Consider the following 27,345-nt stretch of genomic DNA (forward strand, 5'->3'; position numbering starts at 1 on the left):
TTTTATTTTATATGTAACATCTATTTATTTAAAGTTAATCTTGTGCCATTTTTGTAGCATGGTGCATTTGCCACTCTTGCACACTAACTAATCACTCTCTAGTGTTCACAAATACATTTCCAGATGAGCCGTGATCTCTTGTATCTCACATGTCGATTACCACAGAACCCTGTTTAAATGTTAATTTATGTCTCCAGTGAAACAACCGAAGCAAACAGCTGACATCAAGTAAATCCACATGATGGCATTCTGTTATGTGAAAACACTGTCACTCATTAATTTGAAAAGGCACTTCAAACACTGTTTGTCCCTACCGGGAGCTATCTGCTGCTGATCAGCTTCACGTAGTTGTTTTGCCTTTGAGGTTGATGCCCTAAACAAGGAGACCCTCAGTCTCAACAAGTTGGTGAGAAAAAAGGCTCCCCTATTAGCAAAGAGTAATTAGCAGGAGACTAAGTACACAGCTCTGGGAGACATCTCCCCACATATCTGAGCAAAACCCCGCTATTGACTTTGGCAGGTTGCTTTGCTTGGTGTTCAGGTCCAGCTGAGAGGAAAGTAAAACATCTCCGTGGGCAGATCTACTCAGAAATACCTGGGAGGAGCTCATCAGAGGAGGGATGGGTGCGGGATGCTGCGGTTTCCACAGAAAGTGTTGCAAATGGATCCCGTCGGTATGTTACAACACTGTGGAATTCCAAATATGCGAGCACTGCTGGGAAAATGTTGATGTACTTTACAGAGAAAATACACTCATGGTGAAACTATTTTTTTAAAGCCTTGAATAGAAACAGTAGTTTCAGACATATTCAGGATGTTATAAGTTAAAGTCATGCTAAATCTCATCCAAAAATTACTTTTTTTTAAATTTGCCTTTTCTTGGTGTCTGTTTAGCTATGTTAAATTCAATGAACTGGATCAGGTCTTCCAAGGAAATTCCATTAACAATCAATTACTGCTGATAAACCCAACTAAGTAGACTGTGTTGAAATGTTTAAAACTTTCCCTTCAAATGGAAATAAGTTAACAACAAAACTTATCAAACCTCTCCATATCGAGACGATACGCCTGTAAATTAGCTCTGCAGCTTTAGTCAGTCTGTCCATAAAGTCAACAGTTCTACAAATAATTAGTAGAAAATTTACTCACTGCTTTTCACAATAACATACATATATAATATAACATATCAGCTGGTTAAAACTCCAGAGCCTAAAGAGACCATGTTGTGAATTCCAAAACTTTAACAAATTTTCAATATTGTAAAAAGAAAGTTAGCACCTACTCAGCGCAGCTTCACTCGGCTCTGCTCAGTTTTTTGGATTTTCCATTAACAGTTACTTGCATTTTTTTTTTTTCAGACTGCAAAGATTTTGAAAAAATTAAGGTGCTGCAACTGTGCATGTGCACCTGTTGGGATTACTTGTTGATAATGGGGTTGACGCCCTCGAAAAAAAAGAGGAAAGAAAAAAGGTCCCACAGCTGCACCTGTGCACGTGTACCTGTCTGGATTACTTGTTGACAATGTGATTGATGCCCTGGCAAGAAATGAGGAAGGATGAGCAAGAACCAGCCAGAAAAGCTGGCTTGCAGTGTCGTCATCACATCATGATGTTAGAAGTCTGGCTGCTTGTTTGACAGTTCCCTTGTATGGTCTAAGCACATCTGTCTCATTTTTATCTGTCTTTGCTTTTTTTGTCACAGTTATATGCTCCAGATAATCAAACAGATATTTATATCAGAGAAAGATAACCTAAGTAAATCCAAAAAGCAGTTTTCAAGTGTTGATTTCCTTTAGAAAAACTATATTCAAACCATCCTGGTTCTATGTATAAAAGTAACCTTCCGCCTTTGTTAAATCATGAATTAACTATGATTACCCTCATTATTTGAAAGCTGACATCAATTTCCGATCTGTAGAATCAATAAATCACTTAAAGAGAACCTGTCTGACAACAGAAAGATCTCAAAAAACATGGGGGGATGTGAACCACAGACCCCTTAAGTCTTTAGAGACCAGTTCACAGGGTTCCCAGGACAAGAAAAAAAAAAAACAAGGGGAGTCAGCATGTAGTTTTTACTCACCTCAGCTCTGAAATCATATTGCAGGTGTCAGATGTAAACCTCATATGTCCAAAAATGTAACCTTTCAGGAAAAAAGCCTTGCTTCTAAATGCAATTTTATATGCTTTGGTAACAGTCACATGCTCTTTTTGATACTTTTCACTGGATATTAGCAGTGGAACGACAGAGATGCGTTGTCATAAAAATTATCAATAAAGTTGATTTTCTCAAGAAGACAAAAATGACAAAAATTGAGATACACGTTGCTGCCTGTCAGTGACATGGCTCCTTTACATAACTGTTTACGGCACCTTTCATATTAAGATCAAAGATTATTATATCAGTTCATTTGTATTAGGTCTTAGCACATTGTTTAACATTAGGATTTTAACACTTGTTTCTTAAAACGATTGTTTAAATTTTAATGTGATTCTTAAAATGTCTGTCTTGCTCTTGAATGTAATTTTCTTTGTTACTCTAAATTCCTGTAACGCCGTTTCATGTTCCTATAATATGCACATTGACTCCTGTCTTTATGGTAAATGAAGACGTTTCCTCTGGAAAAAAAATACATCAGTTGTGCGCGCTATCTAAAACAACGTGAGTCACACTGAGACAGCTTAGTCAGTGTTTTCCCTGAAATTGAACTCTCTGCCAAACCAACACAATATTTCAGCACCTCCCACATACCAAATACAGTTGATCTTGTTATCTGTTGAGTGATCGCATCAGTTTTTAAAGCTAATCTGTCTTTAAATGATTGTTCAAACTTACCACTAGAATCACAGTACTCAATGGGCTTCCCTTTAACTGCAAATCAACCACAAACTACTGTCTAGCTTTTAGATATTTTACAAATAAAGCCCCTGGTGTGGCTTGTGTGGCACAGATGAAGAAATATTAGACATGTCTTTGTATGTTCTCACGCAGGTAATCGTGGACAGTAACACGGGAGGACAGGCAGGCAGGCAGGAAGCAGCGTGGGCAGCCTCCCTGTGTCACCGCCTGCGTCAGCCGCGACGCCAGGAGGGAGTTTTCCACTGACGAAAAAGGCTGCGCTTCTCGGCAGTCTGCTTCAGACAAGGGAAGCGCTTCGGCTGGTGCGGAGCCCCGGAGACAATAGCACCGAGGACTGTCCATACATACACACAAATACATACATATATGCGGGGATACGCGCTCTGTTTTTCAGCTTTTTTTATTTACATGTTTTATTCCTTGTGCCATACGGATTACACACCCATCGATCCAGTCCTTATTTGATTCCTAATGGTGATCGGATACTTAAATTGGTGAGTATTGCTACTGAGCACATTAATTTATTTCTCTCAGTTGGAATGTTTTTATTAGTTTGATGGGTTTCTTGTGTGTCGGGTTCGTTTAAATAACATTTTAAATGTTTTTTTTTTTTTTTTTTTTTTTTGTCTTTGCTGCATTTCGTAAAGAACGAGTGTCGCTCAAGTTGGCGATTCATTGTTGTGACGCGCTTGGACACTAAATCTGTTAAAGTGAGTTCTTATCTAAAAGAATATTTAAATGCAGAAATCAACAAACAAAGGTAGCGGTAAAGATTTTTAAATAATAAGTTGACTTAGACAATGTTCTAGCCAATCGGCTTCATTCATTTATTGCCTTTATGCGCTTATTCTGTTTAATCTAAACTCCAGCTCTCATTTGTTGGTTGGACGTAACAATATAACGTATTTTGTGCTTGTGGGGACATTTACATGAACTGTTGATGAGGTTGGCTTTGTGTATTGGATCTCTGTGTATGTACGAGTGTGTGTGTGTGTGTGTGTGTGTGTGGAGTTGTTCACCTCGGCGGTGTTGGTGCGCCTCTTGTAACGAGAGCGACTCCTGAAGGCACTACATGTGAGCGCCCAGCTGACAGGGCTGCTGTCATTAGAATTAGCATTAATCATGAGGAATGATCGGGTCAGGGAGGGGGAAGGAAAGAAGGAGCGAGAGAACCTCTTTGCGCATGCGCAGACTAGATTTGATAATTGATTTTTGATTGATTTGATTAGGATATTATTTGCTTAAGTGAATGATCTGCAGGTGGACACTGAATGCTGAGCACGTTTATTGTTTGAACCAACACTTTTGCATAACGATATATATTTTAACCAACTGATATTTCTGAATGTGTGATTTAATTTGCAGATAAACAGCTTGCATGTGCTGGGTGTTTTTTCGTTGTTTTTTTTTTTTCGTTTATTGTTCTCCTGAATGCTGTCTGAGCCTCATGTTTTTCAGAGATAGTTTACATCGTCTCTAGCGCGACCTCACCCGGATCATTTTTGGAATCATGTTTCCTGACTTGGTCTGAATGATGCTTTGTTTACCGGGAAGGCTAAAAGCACTTGGTGTTCTGCACTGATTGTAACATCCACATTCCCATATTCCGTTCCCATTAATGTTAAGACATGTTAAATATCTCGTTGTGTCATCTTGTAGAGCAATGAAATTCATTATTGGAGCTTCCTTTTCAGAAAGATATTGCGGCGGTGAAACAAAAGCTGTGTCTTTCAGGAAATTATCGTGCCAGCATAGGTATGTGGGCCCCATATGGATTTTAACTCACACTGGATGGGTACTCAGTGGGGCCAGGTTCACAGCGGGCTTCTCCTGTGTGACCCATTCAGATTGATTTAATACAGCTCTTGTCAGCAAAACGAGTTGGGCACCTTGTGTAGGTCTTAGTTCTTGATCCACAACACATAAGATCCACATGGGGCGTGTTTTTCAACCCATTTCCAGTCCACATGGGTCTCATTTGTAAATGCTGACTGAGTTCTAGCCAGAGGTGCACCCACAGAATTTTGCAAATGGTGGCTAAATGGGGGGCGCTGATAATCTTGTAAATGTGACTCAATTCAAAAAGCCATAACAGAACATCTGGAGTTTTTTATATTGAATTCGTTATGGTCTAATCTAGAGTTAAGATGTTAATAGTCTCTAAGCTAATATTTTCTAGTACCTATATATAGAGAAAATCAGCTGATTGGTTGTTTTAGAACATGCTCAATGATTCAAATACCTTTAGTCCCCTAGTTGAGTTTATTATTTGAGGCTGGTGTCATGAGTGAGAGACAGACTTTCAAAAAGAGATATTATAAAGAACAAAAATGTGAACATAGCAGAGAATAAACCAGAAAAAATTCTTGAAGAAATTTGAATGGTTCCTGCCTCTTATTTCATACAGTTTGACAGCATTTTATGCTGCAGGTTTAGTCCTTGCCTTATAAAAAAATTTTTTTTAATCCAGTCAAATTAGAATTCAGCCTATAGAGAACCTAGGCTTTTATTTTGAAAGTCCAATGTAGACAGATTGAAATCCCCACGTTGATTAATGGTTTAGCTCTGTAAGAAATTAAATCTATTCTAGTAATAATCTAAAATATATAAGATTGGATCTCCTATTTTAAAGAGTACCAATTGGCATTATTTTGAAAGTCTAAATTAGTCTCTTGTGGCTTGATCATTGCCTTACTCCCATTAGGACTTCAAACCCATTGAAACAGAGTTTCTTATTTTAAAGAGTATCCATTAGTTTTACTTTAAAATCCTCAACAAATAATTATAAATGGCTGTCTTTTCTTTGCCTAAATTCTTGCATAAAAATATATTATGCATATAGGAGGAGGTGGAGAGAGGTCAGCAAATGGTGGTGGCCATTGCTTCCCCCAACCCCCCTTGGTGGCGTCCCTGTTTCTACCAAAGCAAATATCATCCACCTTCTAACGGCATCATGTCCATCTTTTTATCTTGCATTCAGTTAACCTTGCGGCTCCTGCAGCTGTCAGGCGCATCACAGATAATCTGGAAGGCCACTTCCTGTGCACCGCTCTGTGTTTGTTTCACAACCTCAGGAAGCTCTTGCACACTCTTGGTATCTCTCCATCCCAGCTGGGAGTGAGAAGCAGCAGAAGAAAGCTGAGTTAAGGCTAGGCTGGAGCCCCCACGCTTTTGTGCCGGGAGTACAGAGAGGAGAGGGAGGGAAGAGCAGGGTATGGGGGTAGGAGCAAGGGGAGCTGGTCTTGAACACAGCAGCAGTGGAGATAGAGAGTGAGAGCTCCCATCTGGCTTTGTCCTCTCCCAGCATTCCATACGGCGTGTGTCCCAGACTTGAGCACGACCCCTGAACCCAAAACCTCCTCCTCCCTTCCTGCCTCTGCAGATACACACCCAGAGCAAGAGGAAATTTTCTCAGGTTTACTTGTTTTCTAACAGCCTTGCATAGATTTTAAAGCTACTAGCCAGACTATTTGGTAAAATCACTCAAACTCACATTAGATGTGATATTTTGTCACCTATAGAACCACAATGTAATGGTATTTTTTCAGTTTATTTGGTATTCTCTTATAAATCATCATTTAATAAAGATCAAGTCTGGCCTCCCAAAAGCAAGCTTCTTTGCCTCAGGTTAAATCAGACAAGGCTGACAATTTTTTGGGGGGGGAGTTTCTTTCATGTTTTCCCTCTTTATTTGCATCTTTTAATCAAAATTTTCCTTCAAAGGGGTTTACCTTAATTTTGTATGGATGCAGCAAAACCAGTGAGCCACACTGTATTAGCAAATCCGGTAACTATTTACTCATTTAGTGACTGGTGAATCATACAGGAAGCTAATCAAATGGAAAAATTCAAAAAACAGATTTGTGTCAGTTAAAGTTGTGAAGACGATCATTGGTTGTGTGTTTTATATCAGGCACTCGGGCTACACATTAAAACTAGCCTGTTGGCTAACTCGTTGAAATCTGGCTTTTTATGTGCTCATTAATGAACACTGTCCCTTTTTTAAATAGATACATTAAAATGAAAGTTCAAATACATTAGCATTTATTTTGTAATCTGTCAAAAGTTGCTGGTCAGCCATAACGTTTACTAATGCCAGTCTTATCAGCTTAAGTCTTGTGTCTCATCTGTTTTGTGTTATGGTTTTATATGTTGCATGCATCAGCTGACCAATCCTTTGCACCAAATTAGAGGGTATGTGTGAGGCCCATGCATGAGCCAACGACCTGACAGGTGTGGCTTTTGAAAAACAAAAAGCTCATGTTCCTCAGTGAGCAGGACTTTCCATCGCTTAGCAGCAAAAGCACATCTGGGTTAGATAGAGTCTGTGTTCTTCTCCCACTGTTACAGCTGGAGCAGCGCTGCCAGAGTGGAATTCCTGTGGATTGGAGACATGACATTATTTATTTGTTTTGTACAATCCGTCCCCCTTCTTCCCACCACCTCTCCTTTTTGGAATCGCTGTGCGCGCAGGCCGAAGCAGAGGAACAGAATGTTTCCGTGGCGCAGTCACACAGCTAGCCCTCAGTGAGAACAACAGGCTCATAGAGGAGGAAAGGGGGAAATAACAGCAGATGTGCTTTGCCTGCTTTCCTCCAGCAGGTGGTGCACTTCTGACTGACAGCCAAAGTTTACCCAGCTGGGCAGGAGCAGATGTCACCTACGAGTTCTGATCAGTTACCTATCAGGTGCTACACCCTTAAGCACTGCAGGAGGTTGGGGGTAGACCTGCCCAGACGCAACTCCCACACACGCAGGAAAGACTCCCGGGCTCATCATTATCACATTTATGAGTCAGTCAGTCGCTCAGATGCTGCGAGGTTGTCAGTGTGCCATGTAAATGCTCTCAGCAGGCCAAGATTAGCACAACTTGTCGCTCCCACCCATGTTGTTATCAGCTGCAAAGGGTGCTGGACAGGCAGTCCAAGGGGCAAAGTCAACTGTGACTTGTCCTGTTGGGCTGCGGGGCAGGAGGGGGCAGTTTAAACAGGCTGCTAGTTGCAGAGTTCCTGTGAAGTCTGGAAATTCTTTAAAAGTCTGGAATTTGACTTAGGGTTTTTTCCTGGTCTGCTTAAATATGGAAAAAGAAAAAAGAGGGTGGAAAAAAAGACATTTGTATTTCCAAATTTCATTCAGTGTCCTATTGTCACATCCATCCATCCATCCATCCATCCATCCATCCATCCATCCATCCATCCCTGTCTTAAGTTTCCTACCTATACATGTTTAGACTTGTTTGTTATTTTTAAATTCAATTCAGAAATACTTTATTAATCCCAAAGGGAAATTAATTTTATTCAAAAAATGTTATCTATAAAATTAATAAATTTTTGAAGTTCATCCCGTTTGAAATTTGTCCAACTATAATTGAAGTTATTAATTACACACCTTTCTGATCTGTTTTTAAGGAAATGGCTTTATTGAAGATTATAGAGATGATGCTGGATCTTTTTTTGTGCTCATCATCGGAGCATTTTGTTTACATCCTGATGTCATCCACTGAAATAATTTACAAATCCTTTGTGGTGACTAAAACTTCTGTTTCCAGAAAAGGTAAAGGGATTCTGAAGTCATACGAACAGCCCACAACTGCATGTATCGAGATAATCTCATCTCACTGACACAGTTCTATGTCTGACTGGAGCTTTGTAGTACTTCTGGTGACAAATCTCCTCGCCAGAGATTTATCTCCCCAACTCCGCGGCAACTTGGCTGGGGGAGCACCACAGCGTATGCGTCCTTTATCTGTCTGCTTGATGGAATGACAGCAATGCATAATTTAGTGCTTGCTGAAAACATGCTGCGCTCCCTCTCTCCGGCTCAGCTGTCCGATCACATCCATTCTCCATTTAGAGCAGCAGGCATTCAAAGGGGCTGCCTTTTGTCAATTCCCCTTTTATTCTTGTTCTTTTCCTTCCTTGCCCTCCACCCTTTTGCAAATGACTCATTACAAGACATCTTTTTTTTCTTTTACCCCTGGTCTCCTGCTCCATCCATGCTCCCTAGGACTTGTTCTGTATCAGCAGCAACTGAGAAACTCCAGATTGACTACAAGCCGTCCCTTGCCGGGATTAACCTCTTGCCATTGTTTCTGCCCGTTGAACAGGATTAACAAATCAATGTGTCAGGTAGACTGCAGTCAAGAGACAATGACCCAGTTCTGACACCACTGCCCCCCTTCTCTTCCTCCTCTTTCCCTCTCCTCCCCCCTTCTGTCTCACTGCAGCCCTTAATTAAAAAGACTTTGCTTAGCTGGCGCTATGTGCTCCCTGGAGGATGCCTCACAGCTTTGTTTTCCTTTTTCTTTTTTTTTCTTTTTGCAAAGAATTGGGGGGTAGAAATAATGGTAAAATGTAAGGTGAGCCAATGTGTGCAGCATTTGGAACACACATGTTGTCAGATGAAGTGAACACATAGGCAACAGATTCTTCATCCAGGTGTTGGGAAATTGTTTCAAGGCAAATCCGCTCCCCCCTTCCGTTTTGGATACGAGGCATTTGGAGATTATTTATTGCTCCAACACATTCACAGTAGGGAAACTGAGTTGGTTGTTTTCTCGCTAGCTACTGTTATGTGGAAGCCTTTGTTTGTTACTGTTGCAAGCCAGCATGACCTATTGCAAGGTGATTCATTCATCATGTGTGTACCTTTGACGAACACAGCAAAAACAATAATAGCATGCCTCCTTACTATCACAAGGTTGTGTGTTTTTTCCCCTTGACTCTTCTCTTTGTCATGAAGGACCACTGGTTTAGCATAATTTTTTCCTGCAGTATGCTGAAAAAAGACCCCTCCTCTTTATGTACCTGCTTAATTCTTTTACCTTCCTCTTGTTCTTGGAGTGTTGACTCTCTCATACCATCATACAAGACAGGACAGGCACGTGGGGTGGAAGTTCCTGTAAACCAACTATATCTCTTCTTTTTTTGGCACCTATAAAGAGAGGCAGTGACGGCTTACAGTAGCTTGTTGACATGATGGCATGCCGTTGGTCGGTCTGAACCTGTAATAATTGGCCTAGTGAGACTTACATTTTGCTCACTTGCACAAGCAAAGGATCCCTGCTCCATAATTATCACAGCCTAACCCTTTGATTGTATTTGTTACTAAATTATAGGTATCGCTGTGAAAATATCTAGGAAATGGAGCTGAAATAACCCAAAAACTGAGGCAGATACACAAGTTTAGCTTAAGCTGGAGCAGCTGGGATCACTGTTTGGCAGTGATTGCAAAGGCATGAAATCAAATGGAATCACTAATCAGAATGAGATATTGTTTCAGAGCATTTTATTAATTAGTGTAAAACTAGTCAAATATGTCAAACATGAAATAACTGCAGTCATATAAAGTACATATTCTTAACAGGTGTTCAGCATTTTAACAGCTTATTGCAGAAAGCTGTTTTAGCAGTCTGGTTGTTCTGCTATTGACATTGTGGTACTGTTTGCCTGATAGCAGTAGTATAAAAAAGGTGTGAGGAGTCTGACAATGTTCAGTGCCCTGCTCTTGCATTGGCTTGAGCCAGATCCAATACAGAGGGTAGGGACCTTCCAATTCAATTCAATTCAAAAATACTTTATTAATCCCAAAGGGAAATTAAATAATTACTTAATAATAAATAATAAATAAATAATTATTTAATAATAATAACAATTACCCTTTCAGCTCCCCTTACTGTCCTCCACATGGCACTATTGTAGCTGAGACCCAGTACTTTAACACACTCAACCACAGTGCTGTAGATTGTTTTTTGAGTACTGGTAGGGTAAACAGTTTGTGAAATTATCTCCTTCCCCATCCCGCTTAGTCGTTGGGAGTGTCCACACTGGAGTAGAGCCCAGTCATGTCCTCTCTCTCCCCTCTCTTCCTTCCTCTGTCCTCCTCTCCCAGTTTAGGCACAGTGCCAAACAGTGTAGCGTTCACCACACTCATAATTGGCAAAGAACCCCCCATTTATGTGACACCTTTGTGTCATCTCAGCAATACGTGCAAATTTTTATTGTGTTCTGATCTTTTCCTGGAATTGCTCGATTTCTGAGATATTTATTAACCGGTTCAAATTCAGAATTACACAGATCAACAAGGCTTCACCAGTGTGAGGTCATAGTCTTGAAGATTAGAGGATAAATGGCATTATTTCTTCTCTTCTTCTTTTTTCCCCTCCTTTTTAATTTTTTTAAAGGATTTATTGTTCTTATCAATGAGCTAGCAGACTCTCTTGTGGGAGTTGTGATGAAATGCATGAGTTGCATAACAACAATCCAGAAAAAAAAAAAAAAAATTCCACAGTACATCTTTGTACATGTAAAAGTCCCACATGAAGACAAGTAGCAAATTCCTGTTAGCCTTGACCTGCTTGAAGAGATTGCTGGTGGTTAGATGGCTGGGTCACCTCTGTGTGGTCTGTCTCTATAATCGATGCTGAGGTGACGGGCTTTTTAAGAGGCTGAAGGGTCCAGTAATTGTTGACTTAGGCAAATAAGGACTGACTGATTGCTTCCTGTACCATGGCTAACTCCCATTCTTTGCAGCATGAAACTTGGATGCCTGCACACCCTCACATGGTAGTACACAGGATTCAGTTTTGCGGCTCCATGCAGAACTTCTACAGCAATAAACACAAAAGCATAAAAGATAGAAGTACATTCTGTTCTTAAGATGAAACTTGTGTCACTTTTAATAAAGCAGTGTGGATATTTTTTTTAATAACTTTTGTCTTTCTGCTTCTTTCTGTAGATTCTTCTCACTAAACGCCATGACTGGGCTTCTGAAGAGGAAGTTTGAGGAGGTGGGTGAGGACCCGTGCTACTCCTCTCCATCGCCCTCTTCCCTCTCCTCCGCCTGCTCGGGCTGGGACTCAGAGGGGGAGAGCTGCTACTCAGATACCCTGGATTCCAATCCCAGCAATCCCTGCTCCCCAGCAACAAATTTCAATGGTGAGTATCCTCTCTCAAGCATTCTCTCAGCTTCAACATCCACTAAAGCTCTGATAGCAACTCAGAAAAAACTCAGAGAACAGCTTTAGCAATTTATGACATTGGCATTTGATGAAACACTTTGTAGAAATGGGTCCAGACATCTACAATGAATGCCTGTGATGATTTTTATGCCGTAAAGCTGCTAAACCGTTGATCATTAAGCACGGGGGCGGCTCATCTTGGTTATATCTCCACCTTTCTCCCAGAACTTTGTAGACAGACATATTGCTTCACCTTTCCTTTCAGAGATTTGGGTCAACCAGCTTCAGGGTGTTTATATCTGTCTGGACCCAGCTGAGTCTTTAGGGAGACTGGTGGTGAGTTTGGAGACGGGATTGTGTTGTGTACAGGGAAGAAGGTTCCAAGGTTTCCAGGATGGTGGGGCAAAAAGCCAGAAAGAGAAGCATTGGCCGTTTGCCAAGGCTGGAAACACACAGCGCCTTGTCTGAATCCTGGGCGTACACCCAACACAGGTGCTGGAAGAAACTGGGTGAAGGGATAGAAAAAAGGTGTGGGGGCAGTGGAAGAAACAGAGGCATGCACGCCTATATAGAAGAACTGATTGAATGGACTATTATGATTTGGTGTTTGTGTTGGCTAGAAAGTTGTTTGCTAGAGAACAGCCTGCAAATATATTTCATTTGGAAGCTGCAGAGTGGGTGTCCTTTGTCTATTGTGGTTGTCATAAAGCTGACTGAATTGGATGGATGTGAACCTGAACCTGGCACTTGGTTTGATCTGTATTACCCCAGACAGCATATTAGACAACTCAGTAAGGTTGTTGTGTGTATCAAATGTCCATACCCAGGCAAATGGCTACTTTTGATATAAACCTTTCACTTTAAAGGAATAGCTCAAACATTTTGAAGTTAGGTCCTTTGACCAGTAATAGTTCCCTTACCCCTATTAGACAGATTTCATATTGCAGTAAATTCATAGCCCAGTGGGAATGAAAAATCTCCTAGTGGTGGAAGGCTAACAATTAGTCATACGTAGAGCAACAATTTTAGGTCATTTTAGCATAGTTTTGCAATTTCAAATTACTCAAATGAAAATGTTTAAACAAGTGGAATACAATACTGTATTAAAAGGTATTAATTGTTTACACTTTCACAAGAGTCTGTTGTTAATTTTATTGCTGTTTTCTCAGCCAAGCAACAAAGAATGGGTATGAACATTTCCAGTTAGAGCTGTTTTGAAATTGCTAGAATTTTCTAAAGCCAGTTAAAATGGCAGCCCCCCTTTGACTAGTTGTTAGATTCAGATGAGATGGCAGTATTAGCAAATGGCTAACACTAATTTTGTTCGTCTGGGAAAATGGCAACAAACGTAATGGCATCTTGTGAAAATGTAGATGATTAACACAGCACTTGTCTAAAAACGCAAATATTTCCAGGAGTGTCCCTATCTGAATAATGATAATAACTACAGAACTTTACTCAAACAAAAATCCAAACTTTCCTCCTTTAATTGTCACAAAAAGCTACTTTTTTTTTTTAACAGGAACTCTATAAGGAGTTCTCTTCCATAAAACAAGGGTAATGTGGACCAGATGGGCCAGGGGTTAGCACATTTTTCTTTAAACAAATAGGCTGCTATTGTATGGCTCAGTGAGCTTGAAGGGTGGAAAAAGTTGGTTGTCCAACTTAAAAGTCGAAAATCCCTTTATGAAGTTAATTGAATTTACACTAGAGCTTAGATGTGCTTCCCACTCTATGGTTTATTTCAGGGTAATGCTCATCAGTGACCTTTAACTGTGTGGATCATGATTCAGGTGAGAATCATGATCATCATCCTGCCTGGAAACCCCAGGGATTTTACCCATCACTTTGTGATCCTCTGTGCCTTCTTCAGTGAGTCCACCACCAACAAATGGGGAAATTCCTTATTTTGGAATGTAGTTGTTCTTATGCTAGTATAAAACTAGTAGTTTGGGTTTCACTTTACAGGATGTAAGCATGTTGGACTGCTCTTGGCAGGATAATTTAATTGGGTACATGATAAGGCCAGGTCAATGAATCATAGAGGTGTCCTTTTACAGTTTTTATAGCAGCATCAACACAGAGAAGTGGAGCAGTATGCCATCTAGTGGTAGAAAATAATGCAGCATCACCCTTCTTGTATTCTAAACTTCTTTTTTTGTCCTTCCATAGCTACATCCATTCTTAAGAAATCCAAGAGAACGTGCCGGGGCAACGTGACATTCCACCAGGTGACTGTGTTCTTCTTCCCACGGTGCCAGGGCTTCACCAGTGTTCCCAGTCGGGGAGGTTGCACCCTTGGCATGATGCAGCGCCACAGTGCACGGCGTACATACACTCTTGCAGAATTTGCTGTGGAACAACAGCTCCTGCGCAGGGAAAAATTTCTCAATAGGCTTAGGGAAGAGAAGCTGGAAGCTTTGAAAATGAAGGTGAGAAATGCTGATAGCTAAAATCTATTAATAGGAGCTCCACCTCCTGTCTGAGGTAACAAAGAAACATTATTTTTTATCTTTTACAGCTGACAAAGAACGGAACCCAGGAAAGTGAAGACGCGGATCGGCTTACGTTAGATGACATCCCAGAGCATGACATCGACATCAGCAGTGCCAACCTGGACGAGGGGTCTTTCCTCCAGCCTTACCCTTCTAAGAAGCGCTATGCACTGCTTAAAGCAGCTGGTGTGAAGAAGATTGACAAGGAAGAGAAGAGGCAGCTGCATGAACTGAGGCTCTCCAGGGAGAATTGCGGCTGTGACTGCCAGGGCTTCTGCGAGCCTGAGACATGCAGCTGCAGCCTGGCGGGCATCAAATGTCAGGTAAAAAAAACTCCTAAAATTTCTGCTGGTAACTGCTGCCAAACAGGATCCAAATGAAAGTTTCTATTGGAAAGATTTTACCACTTCTTTCTGCTTTTTGTAGATGGACCACTCTTCCTTCCCGTGTGGCTGCACAAAAGACGGCTGCGGTAACACAGAGGGTCGCATTGAGTTCAACTCCAACCGTGTACAGACGCATTACATCCACACTATCATGAAGCTGGAGCTGGAGAAGAGGCTGGAGGAGCAGTCCAGTACAGAGGAAGAGGAGGAGGAAAACACTACAGACACCAGCACCCAGCTACCAGCGGTGCCCTCCTTCCCTTTCAGCTCGGAGCTGATGGCAGCTGGAGAGAACAGCAGCAGCAGTGACATGACAGACTCATCAGAATCGTCTGGTCAGAGCGAGGACTCTGAGGCGGGCGAGAGCCAATGTGAGCATCATAGCCCACTGGACGTCGACGAGAAAGGCCTGAGCCGGATATTGAGTTTTAACGATACAAGTAGTGGAGAGAGCGAGGATAAGGATGGTAAAAACACTTGTTTCCCAAATCAACAGCTGCAACAGAAGCAACAGCCATCCACAGAGACATTCAGTAGCTTTAGCATAGTGGACTTTGCTGATGAAAACGACAACATTGATGCTGCGCTGTTGGAGTCCATGGACGGTCACACAGACAATCGAGTGGCATCCATTTCAGAACTTTTGGATGAGAACGCTAACCAGGGAAACGGCCTTTTCCACAGCTGCAGCGTGCCGCATACGCCTTCTCCTAGTATCGACCGGTCGGCGAGCTATGACATGGACCTGAGCCTTTCTTCGGAGTCGGACCTGGAGTTCTTCGAGGGCTTCCCCTGCTTGGGGCCCAGCTCGCTTTACAATTCCCTGAAGGAGTACGAACACATGGACAACTATTTCCAGTTTCAGCTGCCCAACTACCCCAGTTTCCCCGCGGCGAGCGACACAGGGACATGCCTTCTGGAATCCCTGATCGGCCTCTCAGAATCCGTCCCAGAGCCCCCAGCGACATTTACAGACAATCAGCTGATGGAGGAAGCCATGAAACTGTCTGTGATGGAGTCTGTGAAAGTTTGACAAAATATATGAACTATATTAGAAAGGAAAACCCCACAGGAGATTCTGGGGTGGGGGGTTAGAAGGGGGTTGAAAAATGCACATAAGATGTCAATGGGTTTTGAGGTAGCTGTGATTTCCCTCTTTTTTGCCTACTAAATATTCAGATTCCAGACTTGCCTTCAAAATGTTAGCAAAGCAGTTTGGGATGATTGCTGTGTGAGATGGCAGCTAAGGGTTAAAAGTGGACAGAGATCAATTTGACCAGGCCAATAGAAACAAATGAATCCTAAGAAAGCTCTGTTGACCAAACCAAGACCACCAACCGCTCGCTGAACAGGAATCAACCTTAAAACTGTTTCCAGGTTGGTTGTTAATCTCAACACAGCTGAATGTTCACCTCAGGGAATTACATTTTTTCTAGCTTTCTAGCTTTTGGAGGCGATGTGTGGTGACCATTGCTGTGATTGCCTTCATACAAAACCCGAGTCAGTTTGTGACGTACAGTAGTTCTGTTTGTGTCCCCTCTTCTGTAGATGACTTAAGTGAAGAAAAGCTGAAGTCTCATCCCAGAAAGTCTTTTAAGGTACAAGAAAAAAAAATCCCTCCCAGAGCTCCTTGATTAGCACTTTATCTGTGAAAATGGCAATGTATGCTTAGGCATTGTTTTGGTCGTTTGGGATGGATTCAACAGTTTGATGCTAAATTCTGGAGTTTCTTATGTATGGGCTGGGATTGTTGCTCATGTTCTTCAAAAAAGAAGCTGTATCTGTATTTTCTTTATTGCTTTTGTTTTAAATTATTTCATTTATCATTTTTATTTATTTCAGATGAAGCCTCCCTTCTTTCAAACAGCACTGTGGGTTGTTTACCTTAAAGTGCAGTCTTCTTCCTTTTTCTTTCATATCACATTAAGGTATTGCTATGGGAAATGGAACCCAGTGGGCGGTTTTTGATATTCGATATGTATGTAGGCAGTTGCCCTGGGTGGCATTACAAAGGGGTGCTCAAGAACTAGTTAGAAAATATAACTTTTGTGCCCTGAACAAGTTTCAAATTTGCAGGCAGAGGGAGAGTGCCCTCTGCTTTCTGCTGTACATAGGGAGACTAGTTTACCTGCTTTGTGTGGAATGGCAGTACATTTAAGCCCACCCCAGAAACTCGTGTATTTTTGATTGGTTGGGGGGTGGCAGAAAGAAGGACAGGACATCATCCATTCGAGAACCGCCACTGATGGGACCACAAGTCCATCCGAAAGTATTTAATATCTATTCTCTAACACCTTGTTGTAAATTATTTTGTTTTTATTTCATGAGTTATTTAATTTAAAGACATTTTGGGGAAAATTTTGGGTTGTAGTGAAATTTACTGGATGTGCCTGTTTATCAGGGGAGCCATGCCAGCAGGTGGTGTGCGCGCAGTGCTTCCATTTAAGCTTTTGGGACTGAAAACTGTGGAATCTCCCTAATCACTGAAACAAATAAAGAAAATGATGGTTCTATTTGTATTGCTGCCTATAATATAACCATAGAAAAATTACACTAATATTTTCTAACTAATATATGTAGGATGAAGAAAGAATTCTAATCACTGACAAATTGAATATTTTATTAAGAAAGCAAAATTAATAATTTTCAATCTGAAACGACCTTTGTAATATATGAACTATAGAGAAAATGTATGCTTATGAAGGTTTGTGCTCTTTAGCATTCTGAAGTATTTTTAATAGGCAGCCAAACGGTTGAATATCTCAGAGAAAAGCCACTAAAACGTAAATTACAAAAAATCAATTTGATTGTACTCTGAATACCTCTGAAGTCTGTGACTTGGGTTAAAATATGTTAGAAATTACACAAATAAGAAGTTTTTTTGTATTTTAGTGGATTAAAAACTGCATATATTATACAGTTTTAAATCCTGAACCCTGAAATTTGAAGAGTTGCCTCACTGATTAACAGGCAAGACCTTTTTTGAGCTGAGGGACACTAGAGAGCTGATGTACATATCCTCACCCTTTCCACAGCTGTTTTAACAGCCTTTTCTGGACCCTTTAGAAATTATGCATGCAGGTCCTGTTTGTTAAAAATCTTCTGAATAATTGCATACTTTGAAAAGTGCAGAATGCTCATTGGAAATGTATTATTCGCTTTTTGCCTTTTTTTAAATTGATTTCATCCTGTATATGTTCATACGCCACAAAGATTGGCACTATTTTTATTGCAATCTTTCTCTTGTGTAAAACATTAAATCTCATGAAGAAATGGCATCAGTGAGTGTTTATCAGTGTAATATATTACAGTACAGTTTATTATTATTATTATTATTATTATTATTATTATTTCAAAGAATGTGTCTTACTTTTTTGCCTTTTTGTGTTGTGCATATTTCTGCTTGAAAAGGTCCTGCAGAGCAAACAAAGCTGCTTTATTTTTTACATATTCACACATTAATCTGCTGTTCAAAAACACTTTCTTTCATCTAAGCCATTTTGACAGCTTGTCCCTCCAAATGATAATAAAAAAAAACATTCATTTGTAAATACCTGGCTGTTTGTGTGATTTATTGTGTGTTGGCTAAATGTATTTTAGAAGTATAAGTGCCTTGCAGATGTATTTACATTTCTTAGAAGTTTTTCACATTTTGTCATGTTACAACTACAACCGTTCATGTCTTTTATTGGGATTTAATGTGACAGACTAACAAAAATAGGACAAAAGAAGAGGATACGTGGGGTTTTCAAATTTGTTTGCGAATAAAAAAAAATAAAAAGTGTGCATTTGTAAATAGCCTCAATTACTCTGATACCCCTTCAATAAAACTAATGTAATCTCAGCATAAATAGAAATGCTCTGTTAGAGGCCTCAGTTAGAAAATTCTGGTGAAGAAACGGTGATCATCGTTAAGAACACACTATCCCATTCACAGTGAAGCATGGTTATGGAGTTATACTGTGTTTTTCTTCAGCAAGATAAGGAAGCTGGTCAGGATTGAAGAGATGGATGGAGCTAAATACAGGACGATAATAGAAGAAACCCTGTTAGAGGCTGCAAAAGACTTGTAGTTGGGGAGAAGGCTCACCTTCTAGCAGGAGAGCAACACAAAACATACAGCCAGAGCTACAGGGGAATGGTTTATATTAAAGTATTTTTGCATATTAGAATGATCCAAATCTAAATTGAAATGAAAAGCTTTGGCAATAATTAAAAACTGATACTCACAGACACTATCCACCTAATGCAACTGAGGCTGAGCTATTTTGCAAAGAAATATTTTCAGTCTCTAGATTTCCAAAGCTGGTAAAGACAAACCAGATGGGACTACTATCAAAAAGTTAATATGTAACAGATGTAGAATGTCACGTTTCACTACAGAGGTTCAACCTGAGCAATAAAAACTAATACTATAGATAGTTTATGAGGTCAAGAAGCCATTTTGTGCACAAGCCATTTTGAAATTTCCATAAAGAAATAACTACACCTTCCATAAAAAAATGCTTCTTTTTCACACAGTCCCCTGAAGTCTGTTGTTGAAGGTCTCCATATCTAAAGAGAATGGAAAAACACCCAATATGATGTCATGCTGTAGTCTCCCCAAACACCACAAACATATGGCCAGAAATTCCTGGCGGGGGAGTATGTGACTGCTTTTAGCTCACATTTGGTCACAATTACGATTGTATGGATCCGGGGTGAAAATTGCACAAATCCTTTAGCTTTCCTTGATCCTGACAAGGCAGGAAAAAAAGTTACCTCCATGCCATTTAAGTCCTTTTCAGTCTGAAAAACACCAGTTCCCTGTGATCTTTGGTTTAAAAACATCCTTTGGAATTTTCCATCATCTCAGGCTGCAGTTTGGGAGGTCAGGAGATCAGGATCATAATAACTTTGTTGTTCCTGGACCAAGGAGCATTCAGACAGCACGCTGGATGTGAGCCAAAAACAGCAACAGGACATGCAATCAGTTCAATAAGGAACGCATTTCCAAGACTGTAGAAGGAGTGTAAGGCTTCAGTTGCATCAGTATAAAGAGGAATATGATGCCGTATGGTGAAAACATAACTCACTTTGGAAACTGAGATACTTGAGAATTTTATTTGACCGATAGCATGTAAAAGTCAATGCTTTTCTATCTAATTAGTTTGATGTATCACCTGAAAAACAGAACAAATAAAAATCAAATACAGCCAGCAGTCATCAATCTGGGTACATATCAGTTAATTCTGGTGGTTTTAGGTTGCTTACTGAAAAAATCCAGGAGAGGAAGGAAGATACTCTGGTGAAGACGGTGGGTTTGAACTGCTGGTTGCACATGCCGGCTGGACCGTAACTGACAATGCCGTGGACTCTCCAAACTCCATCAGTTAAGCAGTTTAGGGGACCTCCAGAGTCACCCTGGGAAATTAACATCATTGATCAGCACTACATAACTGCCTCTAACTTTTTCTTTATGAAGTGCACAACTCTGTATAGATTATTCTGCTGGGGGACTTAAACGCCCACGTGGGAAATGACAGTGACACCTGGAAAGGCGTGATTGGGAGGAAAGGCCTCCCCGATCTGAATCCGAGTGGTGTTTCATTATTGGACTTCTGTGCTAGTCACGGATTGTCCATAATGAACACCATGTTCAAGCATAAGGGTGTTCATCAGTGCACTTGGTACCAGGACACCCTCTAGGCAGGAGGTCGATGATAGACTATGTTGTCATGTCTTCAGACCTTCAGCCGTATGTCTTGGACACTCAGGTGAAGAGAGGTTTGAGCTGTCCACTGATCACCACCTGGTGGTGAGTTGGATCCGCTGGAGGAGGAAAGAGCCGGACAGATGTATTCAACCCCTACCTCCAGGAGAGCTTTGACCAGATTGCGGGGGAGGTTGGATATATAGAATTCGAGTGGACCATGTCCTCCTCGTCTATTGTTGATGCTGCCGCCCTTAGCTGTGGCTGCAAGCTCTGCGGTGCCTGTCGCGGTGGCAATCCCCGAACCCGGTGGTGGACACTGGCAGTATGGGATGCTGTCAAGCTGAAGAATGAGTCCCCTAGGCTGTTGTTGGCTTGTGGGACTCCTGAGGCGCCTGACCGGTACCGTGAGGCCAAGCGTGCCGAGGCCCGGGCTGTGACAGAGGCGAATACTTGGGCCTGGGAGGTGTTCGGTGAGGCTGTGGAGAAGGACTACCAGTTTGCTATGAAGTGATTCTGGCAAACCGTCCAGTGGCTCAGGAAGGGGGAAGCAGTGCTTCACCAACACTTTTTACAGTGGGCGTGCAGAGCTGCTGACCTCAACTGGGGAAATTATCGGGCAGTTGAAGGAGTACTTCGAGAATCTCCTCAATCCTGCCATCACGCATTCCCTGGTGGAAGCAGAGACCGGGGGACTCGGGGTTGGACTCTTTCATCACCCAGGCTGAAGTCACCGAGGTGGTTAAAAAGCTCCACAGTGGCAGGGGTTTGGGGGTGGATGAGATCTGCCCTGAGTACCTCAAGTCGTGGACCGGGGCCTCTGGGCTGGCAGACTGGGGTGGAGGTCCTCCTTCACAAGAATGGTGACCGGAGGGTGTGTTCCAACTATAGGGGGCTCACACTCCTCAACCTCCCTGGTAAGGCCTATGCCAGGGTATGGGAGAGGAGAGTCTGGCCGATAGTCGAACCTCGGCTGTGTGGTTTTCGTCCCAGATGTGGAACTCTAGACCAGCTCTACACCCTCTACAGGGTACTCGAGGGTTCATGGGAGTTTGCCACATGTGTTTTAAATTCGACTGTGTCCATCATGATGCCCAGGAGTACAGAGTCGGGGGCCCTTTATTAGGGGCCATCTGGTCTCTGTGCAAGCGGAGCAGGAGCTTGGTCTGCATTGCCGGCACTAAGTCGGACCTGTTCCTGGTGCATGCTGGACTCCGGCAGGGCTGCTGTTTGTCAGCGGTCGTGGCGCAGCTAAGGGGCAGAGGGCGTCCGATTTGGGGACCAGTGGATTTCATCTCTTCCATTTTGCAGATGACGTGGTCCTGCTGGCCCCATCTAGCCGTGACCTACAGCATGCACTGGGCCGGTTTGCAGCCAAGTGTGAAGCAGCTGGGATGAGGATGAGCCCCTCCAAGGCCATGGTCCTCGACCAGAAACGGGTGGCTTGTCCTCTTGAGGTTGGAGGGGAGTTCCTGCCTCAAGTGGAGGAGTTCAAGTAGGGTCTTGTTGACGAGTGAGCGGACAATGGACTAGGGTATTGGTGCGGCTGCCGCAGTAATGGGGACGCTGTGTTGGCTCGTTGTGGTGAAGAGAGAGCTGAGCCGAAAAGCGGATAATTTACCGGTCGGTCTACGTTCCTACCCTCACCTATGGCCATGAACTTTGGGTCATGACCGAAAGAACGAGATCCCAGATACAAGCAGCTGAAATGAGCTCCCTTAGAGATAGAGCGATGAGCTAGGCCATCCGGAAGGAGCTCGGAGTAGAGCCGCTGTTCCTCCACATTGAAAGGAGCCAGTTGAGGTGGCTCAGGCATCTATACCGGATGCCTCCTGGATGCCTCCCTTGGGAGGTGTTCCAGGCACGTCCCACCGGGAGGAGGCCCAGGGGACGGCCCAGGACACGCTGGAGGGCCTATGTCTCTCGGCTGGGAACACCTTGTACTCCCCCCAGAGGAGCTGGAAGAGGTGTCTGGGGAGAGGGAAGTCTGGGTGTCTCTACTGAGTCTGCTACCCCCGCGACCCGGTTCTGGATAAAGCTGAAGACGACAAGTACGAGGACGAGGACGAGTACAAGCACGAGCACAAGGAGGAGCACGAGGACGAGCACGAGCACGAGGACGAGCACGAGCACGAGGACGAGGACGAGTACGAGTATGAGTAGGATACTTTAAGTCCCAGTTACTGCTGGTTAAACTATGAGTATTGCTGTTTAGATAATGAAATAAAGGCGTAATGCCCACACAAACATGCCTCTTACAACCAACATTGTATTTAATGGCAAAAATATTCCTATATAAATTAGTTTTAAGTATTATTTTGATCTGGTAATTATCAAGATCTTTGTTAATCAGCTCAGCAAATACGGGGCAGAGCTGCTCCATTAAACTATCAAAAGTCACTAGTTTTAATAAACAGGGACTATTTTTCCATCCATCTTATATACTCATGTACTTACTTTTTTATTGTAATGAAAGAAAGAGAACAAGTGCCAGTGGACAAATACTTTGCATTTTTTGTTTTTGTATGCTGTTTTTAATGGCTCATTTTTGAAAGTGTTGGGAGAACAGGTCCACAACGCGATATTAATAATGTTCAAGGTATTTTATAACAAAACCAACAAATGAAATACCTTTAAAATATCAACTAGGTGCCGCTTACTGCCATGCTGTTATCAATTAAGTCTTTTTCATTTGCTGTTTGGCACCTAGGCTGTCACAAGTTTTGCTTTTGCCTTGGACTTGCCCTACCCTCTCGTATCATGTTTCATGACCTACAGTGGGGCCCCAGCTCCAATTTGAGGCACCATAGCGCCAGATGTTAGCCATTAGCCATCATAAAATATTTTTTTTTGTTGATGATCTTGCACCTCAATTTAAGAAAATGGTTGTTCGTGAGGAAAATCATTTAAAAATACATTGTAGATTTTTTTATATTTATAATTTACAAACCATGTCTTTGGTCTCCATACCTGGCAACCAGATATGACTCCATCCCCTCCAGCACAAACCATTGTTTTCAGAGCAATGCTGCCCCACCACTCAGGCTGAGAACAGACAGCGTGCTCCACCACACCTAGGGGAGCCTCCTGCAACTTGTCTGGGACGTTTCCATAATCTGAGTAGGTGAACATCAAATACTGAATGTCTTTTATTTATGTTTTTGAGCCATACGTACATATATTATGTGTATTCATAGATCTGTGTACTCACAGTCCATCAATCCCCAGCCTGTGATGTAACAGGTGAAGCCATGAGGCAGTGTCTGTTCTGGGTAGGGAAGGTTTGCAATTTCCACATAACCATTGCCATAGATGGGTTTAACCAGCTTCAACAGAGCGATGTCATTGCTAAGGGAAACCAGAAAAAAATAACTAATATTACCAATACAATATTATTAATTAGGACAATATTAAAAGGGGTAGCCCACATCAGCAGCGCATTACTATTCGTGACAGACAAATAAAAAGAATTAGCTAATATTAATGATAGTTAAATATACAAAATCATATTATTTCTTCCTCCTGTTGAGCTAATTACTCATTTACTTACTCATGCCTAACTTAACCCTTTTCTGAATTTCTGCTTGTGTGGGATGAGCAAACAATGTTTTTAATCTTTTGTCAATGAGAACAAAATAAATATGCCTATTACTCATTCACACAAACATGCAAATACATTCATGCCTTTGTTGTCTTGGATTGTTAAATTTTTTTTAATTTAAATTTGAATTTAATGAATGTAATTTAGCAATACATTTTTAAATAAAATGTTTTATATTAAACACATTTGAATTGATCTTAGTTTTATTTTATTGTATGTTGGGTCTGTCTGTTAGGTGTATTTAAGTAACAAAATAAAGAAATGTGGAAAAAATGCCATTGCATTATTTAGAAGCAGCTTATGTACTGAATATTTTTCTGTGTCATAAATCACTTTATTTTATTTGTTCGTTTTTGTAGGTTTGAGGTTAAACTGACAGATCAAATACTGCTAATTGCTTCGTTACCCATCGGCCAGATTTTCATTCCAGTCGGGATGGACGATGATTGTTTCCACAGAGATGAACTGTTCGCTGCCTTCATACTGAAACAGGTTGTACTCACCCAACACCACACGGTACTGACTGACATCCGAGCTGATGGAACCAGAAGGGGAAAAATACACACAATATGATCACATACTCTTATTTATCAAGCACCACAGAGATTACGATAAACCTGCAGATCTGTTTTAAGAAACTCCAACCTTATGATGCAGTGGGCTGCTGTCATGATGTGGAAACTATCAACAACGGAGCCTCCGCAGATGTGGCTAAAGAAGCCTTCATTGTATGAATCCAGCTGCAGAGAAACCTGAGAGAAAACAAAAGAGAGAAGATCTGTAGCAGTATCCAATTGAAGTATTAATAAAGCAGAAGCTTTATTAATACTTTACCTGCCATTTCCAGGTGTTTGGTTGCGCATCACTGCCTCCTATGACCCTCCCATTGTTCACCTTATAGTTAAAGGGTTCCTCGCAACAAATCAGCCCTTTAGAAAACACAATTATACATGCAGGACACAGTAATGACATGAAAGTTCACAGTTTAAGAACAAAAGTGAATTTTTGTTGATATATACCAAAGCAGGACAAGAGAGCCACAAGCCAAATCATGGTGACGGACATAATACTCAACGCAGTTTGCCTTTCAGTATTTATATCAGTTTCATATTAGAAGACCTTGAAAATGTTCCTCTGAATCACACAGATGTTGAATTACCTGGCCCTATCAGCAGCCAATGTGGTCATTCTTCACAGAAACTGGGAGGTTGACAAACTGTAACTGTAATGATTAACAAACTAAGAAGTTAGATGTTTGCGTTGTTCAGCCCCAAAAATTCAGCTCCAAATTACATTCAGGCATATAAATGTAATTTTTATGCATGGAACTAACATTAATTACAAGAGAACCTATTTCTTTTCTAAGTTTTAACATGATGGGAAAAGACCAGGTGAAATCTGATGATGTCCTCCAGTCTCATTAAAACAAAGTAAGGTAAATCCACAGTGAAACAGCTGAATCAAACATAAAACATGTCCAGTGAGAGAAGTGTTTAAACAGAGCAGCAGCTAAACTACAGAAGAAAATGTTCTCCTGACTATAAAGTTAACAAAGTTCAACAACAACTGATTCTAAAGATACAAATATGTAAGTTAGGTACTACAAAATGAGTACATTTTAAATTTGAGAATTAGAATTTAAATAGTCAAAGAAAAAGATAGTGTTATTTAAAGTACAACGTTTTAGGTGTTTTTTTTTTATATTTATGCTGTTAAAATGTCAACTTAAATGCTGCACATTAAAATGCTGCAAATTAGCTAATTTCTTTCTTTATTATATAGAAATGGCCTAAAAACAACAACAAACACAACAAAATGTTGAGATATTGTACTCAACATTTTGTTGTGTTTGTGAAAGCAAACCTTTGGAGAACAAACCATAAACATTTGTTAGACATTCTCAACTAACCTCCAATGAATTAACTGCATTATAATTATCTATGCATTATGAGCTACAGCAACATTTAATTTCCCTTTGGGATTAATAAATTATTTTTTAATTCAATTGAATTAAAAAAGATGTGCAAAATGAGTTTTAACTATGGAGCTAATGGATTTTACTCTACAATTTCTCCTGCAAACTGTGGACAGGTATAATTCCCATCCCCAGTCTAAAGTAGTTTTTGTCTGTAACAGGTTTACTCCAGGACTGCCCTGTATTTAGCTCCATCCATCTTTCCATCAACACTAATGCTTTCTAACAAACCTCTGAGGTCTTTAGGGAGCAGCTGTTGAAACTGGCATTAAATCAAACAGAGGTAGACTCTTTAACATTTATGAAACATCTGAAGGAAAGATTTTGCACTGGATTTTTAAGTGTATAAGAATAAATGGGGCCTGACTACATATGCACACCACATTCAGCTGTTAAAGAAAAATTTTTTACTTGACATTGAATTTAATAACTTTAATAAAGCGTTGTACTTTGACTCACTATTCGGCTGAAGCCTTTCATTCATTCATTCATTCATTCATTCATCTTCTACACTGCTTATTCCATAGTGGGTCGCGGGGGAGCTGGTGCCTATCTCCAGCAGTCTATGGGTGAGAGGCAGGGGACACCCTGGACAGGTCGCCAATCCATCGCAGGGCAACACAGAGACATACAGGACAAACAATCATGCACACACTCATTCACACCTAAGGGCAATTTAGAGAGAACAATTAACCTAACAGTAATGTTTTTTGGACTTAAAAAAAGGCCAAAAAACATGACTGTTAGGCTGAAGCCTATTCCTAAATAACTCAAGTTGACATTGGGTACAGAATTTATTAATTTTTTTATTGTTGTGAAAAAGAAAACAGAAAAAAACAAGCATGAACGACATGAACAAATAAGGAAAAAAGAACCACAATGCAATTTTATTACATGTGAACATTATCAAGTTTATGTTTGCATTTGTGACTGAACGAAAAGTCCACGTTTTATGGTATGTGGTTATCCGCATGTAACAAAAGTGGGTAAATATTGTATAAAATGAATAAACGAACTAAATATGTAAATAAATTGATTATTTGTAGATGTATAAAATTATCCTTTATTAAATATTTATAAAACTTTCCTGCCCAATAAGCTTTTCTGTCCCCCCCCACACACACACACACACAGCGCACCGCCAACCATGTAACAGGATGTGGAAAAACAACCCACAAAGGCTACTAATATTTTTGCTAGGAGTTCAGTGATGGAGTAATTTCATGTAAACTGCTGATAATTGCCAGTTTAAACTTTGAAACCATATAAATACACATTTTCAGGCAGTGTAGCTTGAAAATAGTCACTACGGAAACATTTTCAGATACCAAAAATGAATGAAACTGTTGTCCGTTCCTTAGCAACCCTTCAAGGCCCA

The 27,345-nt window shown here is 41.0% G+C and overlaps 2 protein-coding genes across 2 annotated transcripts; one reads left to right on the forward strand and one right to left on the reverse strand.

The window, feature by feature from the left end:
* Positions 1 to 3,113: 3,113 nt before the first annotated feature.
* csrnp1b (cysteine-serine-rich nuclear protein 1b) lies at positions 3,114 to 18,250 on the forward strand. The gene is made up of 5 exons (XM_047349756.1): positions 3,114 to 3,353; positions 11,596 to 11,795; positions 13,991 to 14,250; positions 14,340 to 14,636; positions 14,740 to 18,250. Exons 2-5 carry the CDS (start codon positions 11,615 to 11,617, stop codon positions 15,730 to 15,732), a joined length of 1,731 nt encoding a protein of 576 aa, XP_047205712.1. The 5' UTR covers positions 3,114 to 3,353; positions 11,596 to 11,614; the 3' UTR covers positions 15,733 to 18,250.
* A 1,533-nt stretch (positions 18,251 to 19,783) lies between these two features.
* LOC124858041 (chymotrypsin-like elastase family member 2A) lies at positions 19,784 to 25,076 on the reverse strand. The gene is made up of 8 exons (XM_047349757.1): positions 25,012 to 25,076; positions 24,827 to 24,921; positions 24,638 to 24,744; positions 24,399 to 24,527; positions 23,603 to 23,739; positions 23,362 to 23,507; positions 19,953 to 20,102; positions 19,784 to 19,861 (listed from the first exon to the last, which is right to left on the reverse strand). The coding sequence occupies exons 1-8, from the start codon at positions 25,055 to 25,057 to the stop codon at positions 19,841 to 19,843; spliced, it is 831 nt and encodes a 276-aa protein (XP_047205713.1). The 5' UTR covers positions 25,058 to 25,076; the 3' UTR covers positions 19,784 to 19,840.
* Positions 25,077 to 27,345: the final 2,269 nt, after the last annotated feature.

The sequence above is a fragment of the Girardinichthys multiradiatus genome, chromosome 21, assembly GCF_021462225.1.
Source record: "Girardinichthys multiradiatus isolate DD_20200921_A chromosome 21, DD_fGirMul_XY1, whole genome shotgun sequence".
Taxonomy (NCBI): domain Eukaryota; kingdom Metazoa; phylum Chordata; class Actinopteri; order Cyprinodontiformes; family Goodeidae; genus Girardinichthys; species Girardinichthys multiradiatus.

Bases quoted from the DNA above. Each gene is read 5' to 3' on its own strand.
- LOC124858041 (XM_047349757.1), bottom strand. From the start codon at position 25,057: ATGTCCGTCACCATGATTTGGCTTGTGGCTCTCTTGTCCTGCTTTG. The intron at 24,528-24,637 runs GTTGGAGTTTCT...TGGTTCCATCAG, and splicing joins GCAGCCCACTGCATCATAAG to CTCGGATGTCAGTCAGTACC. The intron at 23,740-24,398 runs GTAACGAAGCAA...GGTTTCCCTTAG, and splicing joins AATGAAAATCTGGCCGATGG to CAATGACATCGCTCTGTTGA.
- csrnp1b (XM_047349756.1), top strand. From the start codon at position 11,615: ATGACTGGGCTTCTGAAGAGGAAGTTTGAGGAGGTGGGTGAGGACCCG. The intron at 14,251-14,339 runs GTGAGAAATGCT...TATCTTTTACAG, and splicing joins TGGAAGCTTTGAAAATGAAG to CTGACAAAGAACGGAACCCA. The intron at 14,637-14,739 runs GTAAAAAAAACT...TGCTTTTTGTAG, and splicing joins TGGCGGGCATCAAATGTCAG to ATGGACCACTCTTCCTTCCC.